General features: G+C 38.3%; 1 protein-coding gene across 4 annotated transcripts in view; it reads left to right on the plus strand.

Moving 5' to 3' along the window:
- The first annotated feature begins 500 nt into the window (after positions 1–500).
- Positions 501–12360, plus strand: part of kiaa0513 (KIAA0513 ortholog) — a 23203-nt gene continuing 11343 nt past the window's right edge. For all 4 annotated transcript variants that reach the window (XM_008412559.1, XM_008412562.1, XM_008412561.1 and 1 more), the window contains exons 1-2: positions 501–609; positions 10987–11516. In XM_008412559.1, the coding sequence (XP_008410781.1) occupies positions 11155–11516 (362 nt within the window). In that variant the 5' untranslated portion in view covers positions 501–609; positions 10987–11154. The remainder of the gene's footprint in view (positions 610–10986; positions 11517–12360) is intronic.

Raw genomic sequence — 12360 nt, forward strand, 5'->3', positions numbered from 1 at the left:
AAAATTATTTTATTTGGCCCGTAACCACAAGTTAAGAAAGGTTAAAAATGTGACTATCAAAATAGTTCCAATTGGTGACGGGAAAAAAATTCTCAGAAAGATGACAAAAGCGAATAATTCACCACCAGATTTCATTCAGATTTCAATGAAATCTTCTATAACTTTAAATCATTCCATTTTTTAAATTCCCTTTTAAACTCTAAGCTATTGCCTATTTTAAAATTGTTTGGATCCTCTGGTTTCATCTTTGACTGTACAAAATCATGTGTCAAAATCACATTTTAACAGATTTTCTATTGAATTGCTGAAATAAATAATTTAAATGACATTCTATTTTACTGAAACTGGCTTTTTTGCTTGCACTCTGGTTAAATATATTATTTTGATTTGTTTGTTATTTTTTAACCGAGAAATACAGTTGATAACGTCTTAGGAGCGCTGATTGGCTGCTGCGCCTCCTGACGTCATTGGGTTCCCCCTTGTCTTCGTCCTCGCATGTCCTGGCGCATGCGCAGCAGAGTACAGTCTCTCAGTGGAGGAGGTTGATCCGCAGAAACACGGAGAGTGGGCTTGCTGTTGTGTCCAGACTCCGTGGGACGATTCGTACAGGTACAGCTGTCTGTCACGCTGCTGTTTTATTTTGAATTCCTCCTGTTTACTTCACCGGAAGTCACGTTTCATCCTGTCTGTCAGTCTGCGTGGTCCTTGGGTCACAGTGGAGTTCGGTTCTGGTTCCTTGACCTCTGCTGTGTGTTGCTATGGTTTCGTGTCTCCTTGGGTGACCCCCCGTGACCCTACACAGGGCTCCACGGACACGCCGTGGTCACAGCAGGACTCGGTTCTCCAGGAAACGTCAGCTGTTTGTGTTTACTCTCTGCCGCTTCCTGCGGGAACCGAACCTCATTCAGAAATGCTCCAATTTGTGCTCTTATAGCTCTCTGAGCCAAATCCAGTAAAGGTACCACCAGACTCAACATTGTATTTTAACAGTCTGTATAAACAGCTGGGATCGGCTGGTGTTTCATCCACTAAGCTCGTTTTATTTGTACCAGATTGGGACTTCATTCCTTTTTTCATTCATTGAATTGGTTTTAAAATCGTTTAGTTTGGGGTAAGCAGTAAAGGTTTTGTGTTTTGCAAAGTAAGACGAATCGTTCTGATATGTATTCTCTTACATTAATTCGTTTTTACACATGGCTTCGTATTAAGTCATGTAGGTGCATTTAATTTGAGTAGAAAATGACAGAATTATTTTTTATTTATTATCCCCATGGTTCAGAAGTCAGACTCCACAGGCTCCAACTCCAACTGGAGATTAGGCTCTCAGGAAGATAATAATGTGTACATATTTGGGTGAAAATATTATGCAGAAGTGGTAACGTTACTGGAGAAATAGTATGAAAAATTAATTCTAATTTGTAAACATAAATTTATTTTTTTTTTGCGATGTTATGTAATGTAATGTAACTGGACTCAAGGCAGGTACATCAACTGCAAACGATTAACTTGAAACAGTTTATCTTTCTGTCAAGTAAATTAATCAATTATTTTTTATTAAGACCATAAAAGGTAAAGTAAGAAGGGACGTGGACTGGATGGTTTGTTCTGTGAGTAATTTTCATTTTGGGTTGTGCTTATAGAAAATTAGCAGAAATCACAATGGAAACTCACCACTTGGAAAATATGTGGTTCAAAATAATTATTTTTGCAAGTGCAAATTATTAATTTTTGCGACATGTTTTAAAAACTGTTTTATTTTTTCTTTATTTATTTAATCATAAAAGTAATTGGTAGTACTATTTCTGGGTTTGTCTTTCTGCATGGACAAGCAGGTTCAGATAATGGATGGATGGATTTTTTTTTACATTATTTTGACTAAAACAAAACAGACTTTAAATAAAATGTTTCTTTCTTAAATCAGATATAAACCGATTCCTCAGGGTTGGAAGTCTGCGTTAACCTTTCGCCATGTAAGGAATTCATCCGGCATGTTTCTAGGAATGCGCTTTGCCGGCTTGACTGGCAGAAACTCTGCTTATCTTGACGTGCACATGGAGCGTGATTTCCTCTAAGCGTTTTTTTTTTTTTTCCCAGCATGCACAGCCTCCTTTCACAGCAAAAACACAAAATCTTACCAAGTATTTCTGGTCTAGTTTCTAGTGCAAATATATAAGTACTCTTGAAATAAGACAAAACTTACAAATATCTTTTCTGCAAGATATAGGAGCTTGTTTTAAGTAAATTATTCCTTAAAATTGACAAATAAGTGCTAGTTCCATTAACAGATTATTTCACTTATATCAAGTGAAATAAGTAAAATAATCTACCAAATATGCAGAAGCGCTGTGTAATAATATCGATATATATATATATATATATATATATATATATATATTTTCTTTCCAAAAAAAAAATCGATATTCATCCGCAAGTATCGTAACATCCTACTGTCACCTTGCTCACTCACGGCTTGCTTCGCCGGGAGAGTGATTACGTCTTCAGGCTTTGAGTGATTACTTCAGATGTTAAGTGTCAAGGTTAAAAAGGTATCAAACTATTCAGAGCAGGTACTTGGTGCACTTTATTTACTTTATAAATACATGTAAGCTACAGTTTGTACTGTTTCAATTAAAAGAAACATGTTTTCTCACGACTACTTTGATTCATTTTGTCCAGCTGTCGACTTTAAGTCTGTGTCCAACCAGAGCCAGGTATTGTGTAGTTGGTGCTTTTAATCAGTTTTCAGTTAAATTAATTCAATCCAACTCTATAACAGTCACAAAATGTCATCAAAATCACTCTGTCCCTCTAAAATCTTTCAGAAAATCGCAAAAGTGTATTGAATTGTATCGTTTGCTGAATATTGTGTATCGTGAGATTATTGTATCACTACAGCCCTAATATGCAGCGCTTTCAGACCTCAAATAATGCAAAGAAAACAAGTTCATATTCATTTAGAAACAACACTAACGTTTTAACTCAGTAAGAGCTCAGAAATCAATATTTGGTGGAATAACCAGGAGGTTTTCACTGCAGAGGGCTGTTCAGTTTCTAACCTCACTTATAAACTCGAGCAGTAACTCATAACATGCCGTCAAACACTTCTCCTTTTTTGATTCAGCTCCATGTTTGACTGAAGTCTAATTGCACAACACAATCAGAGTGAATCCATTTGAGCCGCAGTAAGCCAGGAGCGTTTGAGTGGATCTCTGCAGTCTGAGCCTGTGATCGCATTTCAGCCGACAGTAACGCAGAGGTGTCTCAGAGAAATGTCGCTCCCACTCGCCGGCGAAAGGAGCTGATAAAAGTTATCACCGCCAGCGGGAGGCGGCGATAATCAGCCAAACGCGTCCTGGTACGCTCCATCCAGGACTCAACATTCCTCACGCTGCAACACAAGCAGCCGTCTTCCTAAAGCCTCCTTTAACATCCCTGCACTGCAAAAACACAAAATATTACAAAGTGTTTATTGTCTAATTTCTAGTGTAAAAATCTTTGCACACTTGAAATAACACAAAACTAACTTACAAATAACTTTTTATTAGCAGATTATTTCACTTATAACATGGAAAAAATGTCTTATTATAAATGAAAAATTTGCTGGTGGAACTACTACTTTTTCATCAATATTATTTTTTTACTTAAAACAAGCTTCTATAGAGCTTAAAACTATAGGAGCTTAAAACAAGCTCCTAGAGAGCTTGTTTTAAGTAAACAAGCAAGTAACTTTTCAAGTGTACTACGACATTTAAAGTAAAAACTAGACCAAATATTCGACTGCTGTCTTAAATGTTTCTTTCTGTCGGATTATGGAGCTCAAACAGTTTGGAAATCGTCTTTTTAATCCTTCCCAGATTAATTTGTTGTAACAGTTGCTTCTCCAAGTCTACATTCACACAGGATGTCCCAATGCTTTATTAGTTTTTTTTCTTTTTTTTTTGCATGTTCGTTCAAAGTCAGACTTTTGTGAGAGCGGTTTACTGCTCCACAGTGACTTGCTTACTGAAGTAGTAATGGACGAAGACTTTTATGGATCCATTTTAAAGTTATACAGCAGTGGTGGCCAACAGTATCATCACAAAATCATAATAAGACGAAGGAAGCTAATAAAAAGCAATCACAGCTAATGGCGACGGCTTTTTGTGGCGCGTTGAACGCAGATGAATCTGTCGGAGCTGAGATGTGATTTGCTGCCACAGGCTTCTTTCAAAAGGTAATTATTCCAATTTTCAGCCGTTGTTCACTGTAAAAACACTTTTATCAGTATTAAGGAATTATTGAGCTGAAAGAAGCTCCTATATCTTGACAGGACGTTACTTTTAAATTACCTTCATCTTATTTCAAGTGTACTAGGATGTATACATAAATATGATGTAAGATTTAGTTTTAGCAGTGTTTACATCCAGATTTACCGTGTCTGGCTTCTTCTGGTACAGCGTTATGACCCACGTCTCACGTCAACGACGAAAAAATCGGATGAAATGCGGCATGATCGTTCAGACTGCAGATCCTCTGAAGACAAATTTGACAAGTGGAGGTGGAAAAAATTTGAATTTTAGGGGAGAAAAGGTCAGAATTGACTGAAAACGTCGTACATGGACCGGGGTGTGAACGTGGCCTGATGACTTTCTGGCTTGGCACTGCGTTCAGTGGTTGCATTTGTGGAAAAGATTAATGAATTGCTTTGAAATCTTCTGAATTAAAGATGCGTGTTGATGTTGTGGGACAGAAGACCTGCTGGATCATGAGATGGATCCATTTTGTTAAACAATAGAAACGTGTCACATGTCAGGTGTTGGTGTAAACAAGAAGCAAAGAGGAAAATGCTCTTTTACGAACAAAGGCGGCTTTCACTGGTGCTGCTTCGATGACTGGGAGACGCCATAATGGGAGCTATCTAAAAACTCTCAGATTGCAGAAGGGCACTGAAGGATTGTGGGTCAGGAAGTCCCGAGCTGGGGGATCGATTCCTGCTCTCCTGAGGGTGAGCTTTGTGCAGCGATGACTCCGGGAAAAGGACAGCGCAGCTACGCTGAAGCCATATCCCATCATGCACCAGTGGCAGACAGAGCGGCTGATTTATCGCTTTTATTTGCTGCATATGGTTCATAAAGCTGAGGTGACAGAGATAAATGGAAAAGGTGCAGAGCTGCTGGGCTCTGCACTGCAAAAACACTAAATCCTACTAAATATTTTTTAGTACTAAGATTAATGCAAATATCTTAATTATACTTGAACTAACTTACAAGTAACATTTCAGCAAGATATAGGAGCTTGTTTTAAATAAATAATTCATTAGTATTGATGGAAAAGTATTTGTTCCACTGAAAGATTATTTTGCTCTCAGCATATTTTCCTTCTTGGTTTTAGGCCGGTCGCAATAAATCAATTAATCGCATAATAAATTAAAACAAGCTCAATAATTTCAATTTGCATGACTGTTTATTTTTCTCTTTTCTCTCTTTCTACCAAAAAACTGGATGACAAAAGTCTTCAGTCTGGTGATTTGGTCTCAACTAGCTCCTTTTTTAAGGACAATTTTGTTTACAGCAACTTCATAATTCGTTTAATTTGTTGTTTCTGTTGTTTAGTTTATTTAATTTAATTAAAATCTCTTCCAGTTCCAGAAGATATTCAGTTTTTGCATTATTATTATGCCATTATCATTACATTACTTGGAAATTGTCTCTAAACAACAATTTTATCGTTTATCGCAATAAATTCTGGGACACTTTATTGTCTAGCAGCATTTCTTATTGTGACAGGCCTTGTTGTTATAAGTAAAATAATCTGCCAGTAGAATTACTTTTTTTATTTACTTAAACAGGCTTCTACTTCTGGCTGAAAAGTTACTTGTAAGTTGATTTTGTCCTAATTAAAGTATAATAAAGTAGAAACTAGGCAATTTAATTCAAATTCAAAAATAGGTCATTAATTCCAAAGGCAACTTAAACACTCTTGGTTGGATTTTGTGTTTTTGCAGTGTGCTCCTTCTGTAATGTTTCCTGCTGGTTTTTAGAGACTTGCGCTCGTGCAGTGCAGGTCTGACGCTCCCTGCAGCATCACTCGGGCTTGTCAGGAGAAACGCGGCGGCCCTGGATGTCACTGAGTGTCTGATCACGTTGACGGGGGGATGGGAAGCTCCTGTTTCTGCTCATGGAAGCAGAAACAGCGTTTCCAGTCAGCGTTGCTGTGCAGCAGGACAGGAAGGAAAGGACGCAGGTGATTCTGGTGCTGCTGTCCCTCCTCAGCTGGAAATCACGACTGACGCTGAGCAGGAGCTCTGCAGCCGTCACGCTGGAGCGTGGAGGGGAAAGTCGTGACTAGCAGCGTCTCACACCGTCAGTAAAGCTGTTTGACTGCAGGCCCGACGTTCACTCTGCCTCCGCATCATCTTTACATCTATATTCAGTCTGCAAGAAGAAGGAAAAGCCTGGAGAGACATACAGACGCCGATCACCATATTATATGTTGCTGGACGATAAATTGTCCCAGTAGTTATTGCGATAAACAATAATATTGTTGTTTTGAGACCATTTTCAGGTATTGGATAATAATAAAGCAAGAAATTAAAGGTCAATAAACTTTAAATTCTACTGCATATTTAACTCTGGGGCTGGAAGACATTTTAAATCCAAAAATAAAACAAAACAACAGAAACAGCAAAAAGTGAATTATGAAGTCTCTGTTGAGCTGGTTGAGACCAAATCACCAGACTGAAGATTTTTATCATCCAGTTTTTGGAAGAAAGAGAGAAAAGAGAAAAAGCATAAATCATACAAATGGAAATTATTGAGCTTGTTTTAATTTATCATGCAATTAATTTATTTATTGCTTATTGGAACAGGCCTACACACACACATACACACACACTCACAGGACAATTTACAGAGACAAACTAGCCTAAAAGTTATATTTTAGGATTGAGAGAAGAACATCATGCAGAGATCCAAAACCAATGCTGGCTATAAGCCAATAGTGCCATTAAATCTATACGTATATATACCGTATGTTAAATTGAAGATTAACTGCAAAAATAGAAAATCTTACAAAGTATATTTTGTCTGGTTTCTACAGCAAAAATCTTAATTCACTTGAAATAATTCCAACTTGCAATTAAAAGCTCAGCACGATAAAGGAGCTTGTTCTAAAGGGCAGTATTTTGTGTTTTCCAGGCACATAGTGCTGTTTTATAGTATCAAGTAGTTGTTAGTAAAAGCTATATCTGAATAAGTGAATTATATGAAAATAATAGGACTATTTTACTTGTTTAATTAAAATATTGGATGATCACTGTTGAGCAGGTATATATATATATATATATTTTTTTTCCCCCCCATTGATTCTAATGATTGAATTGAGAGAAAATGTATCTGTCCAGACCAACATTTTGAACTGCATGTCCACTCTAGTTTGTTTTTATGCTGCTGTGTGATGGCAGAAGAAACCAAACATCCAGTTTTTCCTGTTTATGATTTTACAACAAATCATTTTAAATGGCAAATGAGCTGTCCCTGTTCATTCAGAGGGTTTATTGCTGCATGTGGCCGTCCGGCCACTTCCTGGTTGTATTCCCAGTTCCTCCCAGCAGCATCTGAGCTCTGGTTTTGTGCCTCTTACTGGCAGATTTCCAGCATGAACAGCAACATGTGAGTCAGTTTCCGAGCAGATCGCCGTCTCCTTTCCTTGTTTCTCTTCATAACAATGAGCTCCATGCAGCTCCGCCTTTGCAAAAAGTGAAAATACTCAGTTTTTTGTTTATATAAATGTGTAGATAAACAAAAAGTAGAGTTCTGTTTTAGTTCTGCTGACATCAATGACTCAAGCTGAAGGTATTCTGTGAAAACAGCAGAAATAACTTTCACCCTGAAAATTCCTACTAAGGATTTTTGTCAAGTTTCTAGTGCAAATATCTAAAACTAACTTACATATGTGACTTTCGGCAAGATATTGAAGCTTGTTTTAAGTCAATAATTATTGAATGTTGATTTAAAAAGTGCCAGTTCCATTGGCAGTAAGCAGTACTGTTTAAAAAATATTAAGGTTCCTATATTTTGCTGTAAGGTTTAGTTTTGTCTTATTTCCAGTGTTCTAAGCACTAAGCTAAACTAAACAAAATTAGATTAATTGATCATTCTTTTTGTTGCCCAACCCCAGCTTGGAGTTGATCCCAGTTTGTTCAGCTTTGTAAAAACAGACCACTGGTTCTCAGTCTGGTTCAGTCTTCTGACCTTTGACCCTTTGTTTTGATCTCTTCACCGTATGACTCATTCGTCCACCATGTTGAAACATCCACACATCATCGCCAAGCCCTTCCTGGATTGCTGAAATATGTTGATGGACATTTTGATCCCAGGATTTTCTTGCATGAAGTTGCAGAACCGGGAGGAAGTTTAAACCCGAAACACAGTTTGGGATTCTCCATTTCGCACCACTTATTCTCATTTGGTTTCCCCAAATAATCAGAACAACGAGGATTCATCTGATGAATTAACTTTGCACCATCCCTGTAATGCTGCATTATGTAATAATTTAATAAAATCAAGCTTCAAAATGTAACAAAACATCATTAGACGGCATTTTAATGTAATAAAATCTTTCAGTGATTTCTGCATATATTAATACACTTTTCACCGACTGTTACAAAACTCAAAGGCAGCTCTTTTACATAAATAACGTTATAATGTTTGTGGTCAAACAAATCATGTTTTACATTCTGTATACATTTAAATTGAAACTTTGGCCAATAAATGCCAAACTTTTGGTCACATTTTCAGACTCATAACCAGAACCATCAACAAAGTGATTCCAGGATTTAATACAATTTTGCCTTGATTGCTACAAAATGCAGTAGTTTTGTTATTTTTAAAGCCTGATTTTATTACACTTCTTGATGTTTTGTTGGAGGAAATCAGCTTTTGAACCTTCATTTCTGCAGCTAGATCTCTCAATCTGAAGTTCTTGATGATCCAGAAAACTTACTTGTGATGCAATATTGTCAGCGGTAGTTTCCTGCATGTGATTCAAAGTGCTGATGCTGCAGCTTTTCTTCGCAGGAAGCCATCGCTGAGGCCAGAAGATGTGATTTCAACACATCTGCTCCTCTTTTATAGCATTCAGTTTGCAGATTAGATGAGTTCAGGTTGTAAGATGACAGGAGGTTAGCTCATCATTCAAGGCTGAAATACACAAGAAATATTTTATTTTTTTATATATTGTGATGAATTAATGTGATTATTGTGTTTAATAATTAAAAAAAACAATGCAGAATTTGTCTCTGCAGAAACGTTTCCACACCAGCATGCTGATCTTTTTTTATTATTTTTTTTTGCTGATTTGTTGTGTTTCTGTGTCTGGGTGTTTCCCCCCCGGGTGTTACAGTGAATTATGTAACCACGTCATCCTCAGACCTGCAGATCAAACAAACCCCACGGCTCCAGTCTGTGCCCAGAGTAACGACATTACAGCTTCGGACCAAAGAACAGCTAAAACCGATTAGTTCAGCAAACTGAACACCTCTGGGTTGAGTTTGGTTCTTTTCCACTGAGCTGGAGGGAAACGATCACAGTGACTCTGCTGCTTTATTTTAAGCCAGAGCTCTGCAGAAAACGGCTGCGCAGATGACGAGTTCTGATTTGACTGCCCTGACTTTGCTTTTTCTGTTAATGGTTTCCTGTTATTCTCTGAAATCTATCATCGACGTTTCAGTTTCACGACGTTCAGATTTAAAACTAAATGTCATCCTGGGGCTTTTGCATCTTTTCTGGTTTAAAACCTTTATTTCTTCTTTGATGGTTTTTGAGGACCTGCACAGATTTCAAGTGCAACAGAAAATAAATTTTTACTTTCATATCTTAATAAAAACATGTTGGTTTTTTAAATCTTTCAACAGCATTATTAGAGGAAGACTTTCAGGATTATCTGTCTTTAAATTTGAATAAGATGAAAGTTTTATTTAGATGGGAGAAAATTCGTTTTAATAAACCTTCATTTGTCATGTAGCTTCTTCCAGCTGTTTTAAAAGGCAATCAAGAAAAAACAGTCAGGATGGAAAAAGAAAAGAAAGGAACAAGGACTGAAGTAAAAGAATTTAACAAGAGATTAGGAAAGAATCGGTCTTCAGTCAGAGGCTTCAACACTGACTGCTACTGGAGATCCTTCCTGCCCACAGCATCTCTGTCCACTATGTCTCTGAAGATGCTTGGAAGACGAGTTACGTCAGCATTTGATTTCCCTTTGGGATGAATAAAGTAATTTTAATTACATTTATTGAATTGGAACAAATTTACAAGAAAATTTCATGTTGGAAGGAAGAAAACAAAGGAATAAGAAACGAACCTGAGTCACAAAGAAACTAACAAACTGACAGAGAAAAAACTATAAAACTGACAAAGAAAGAAACTAACAGAGAGAGAAACTAACAAAGAGAGGCACTAACAAACCGTTAGTGCTTATTGAGCTTGTTTTAACTAGCAAATAAAAAAGCAAAGACAGAAACTAACAAACAATGAAGGAAACAAACAAAAGAGGGAAACAGGATAAAGGGCTGAAAAGGGAGGAAATGGAGACCAAAACATGATGGGGACAATCAGCGAGGAGTGAAAGAACAAATAAAGGAAAATAAGCGACAAAATGATGGAAAGAAGAAAAGAAGAGAAATGGGTGATAAATGAATAATTAATTTCTGCCAGTTTGTGTTTTTCTCTGAGTTCTTGCTGAAATATTCTGTTTATATCAACCAAACATCCAGAATTCATCTTGCAGATGTGCAGAAACCTTTTTCCTTTTCAGACATCTGCTTCTGGCAGAAATACATAATAAATGTTTCATTAACTTCAGGTGATGTCTGGTAGATCAAACAGTTGGAGATATTTCAGTTTTACGGTTCATTTGTTGAGTCTCTCAGCTGACCGGCCCAAATGTGTCCTGACAGGTTGAAGTTGCCTCTTGAAGCGTTTGTGCTGATTACCTTTGTTTTGTCCACAGATGTGTTTGTTTCATGACTTCTCTTGAGGTTGGAGTCCTCAGGGAGCGAGATGACCGTCCAGACCCGGTGAGACGGTTCCCCTCAGCTGAAGCCCCCAGCTGGGCCTCCATCCACATGTTTCTGTAAAAACGTCTTACTCACTTCATACAAAGAGACAAGCCTCCAATATGGACAACCTGATAGACTTTGACCAGCCGTCAGCGGCTTCGTCTCTCTGCGTGGAGCCTCATCACCAGGCCCACTCGGACGTCTTCTCCCCCGAGCCGCGGTCGTCCGTCCATCAGGCCCCATTCCTACCAGAACCCCTGGCTCCAACCAAAGCCGGCTCCCAGCGTGCGGACGGACACAACGAGGACAGCGACGCCACGGAGTCTGCGGACAGCGAGAACGACATGGACCCGCCGTGTCTCGACTGGGAACTGAGGCGGTCGTCGTCCTCGTCGGCTCACAGCGGCGAGGACGCAGACGCCGAGGCGGCAGAGAGGAGGCAGTTCATGAAGGCCTACGTGGAGAAGGTGTTTCACGGAAAGTAAGGAACGACGACCTTTACTCCATATCTCACCTTCTGACGTCATTAAAACGACAGTTAGAGCGTTATCTTGGGGTAACGAAGCGGATGTAGGATCTACGGTCCAGATTTTACAAGAAGATTTGTAGTTTTTTGTATCAAAAATATCTTATTGATCCCCAAGGAAAATTAATTAAATGAATAAGATCCATGTGGCTGGCAAAGAGCAATCCGATCTGTTGCCTCTAAACAGCCCAGTAGAGTTCAAGTCAAATGTTTTAAGTTTCCGTCCACAAGCTTCTCATAATAGTTTGCTGTAATTTTGACCCATTCCTCTGCGTCCTCGCCACTGTGAGCCATCGAGGACGCAGATGCCGAAATAACAGAGATGAGGCAGTTCATGTGTGGAGTGTAAGGAACAACGACCTTCATTCCATACTTCACCATTTGACATAAAATTACACCTAGTGATATCCTGGGGTAACAAAACTGGTTTATGAGCTGGATATTGAATATATTGTTCAGTTTGTCCAGATTTTACAAGAAGAGGTGTAGGTTTTGTATCAAAATACCTTATTGATCCCTAAGGGAAATTAATTAAACTAGTAAGATCCATGTGGCTGGCGATCCGATCTGTTGCCTCAAAACAGCCCAGTAGAGTTTGAGTCAAATGTTTTAAGTTTCTTCTCACAATAGTTTCCTGAAATTTTGGCTGATTTCTCCTGAAAGAACTGATGTAACTGGTGGGGATGCACTTTTTCACTTCCGGTACTGATGCAGGTGTCCGGTACCGATGCAGGTGTCTGTCAGCCAATAACAATCCAATTTAGAAAAACGGAGCTGAATGTTCAGTTTGAGTCAAATG

The sequence above is a fragment of the Poecilia reticulata genome, linkage group LG6, assembly GCF_000633615.1.
Source record: "Poecilia reticulata strain Guanapo linkage group LG6, Guppy_female_1.0+MT, whole genome shotgun sequence".
Taxonomy (NCBI): Eukaryota; Metazoa; Chordata; class Actinopteri; order Cyprinodontiformes; family Poeciliidae; genus Poecilia; species Poecilia reticulata.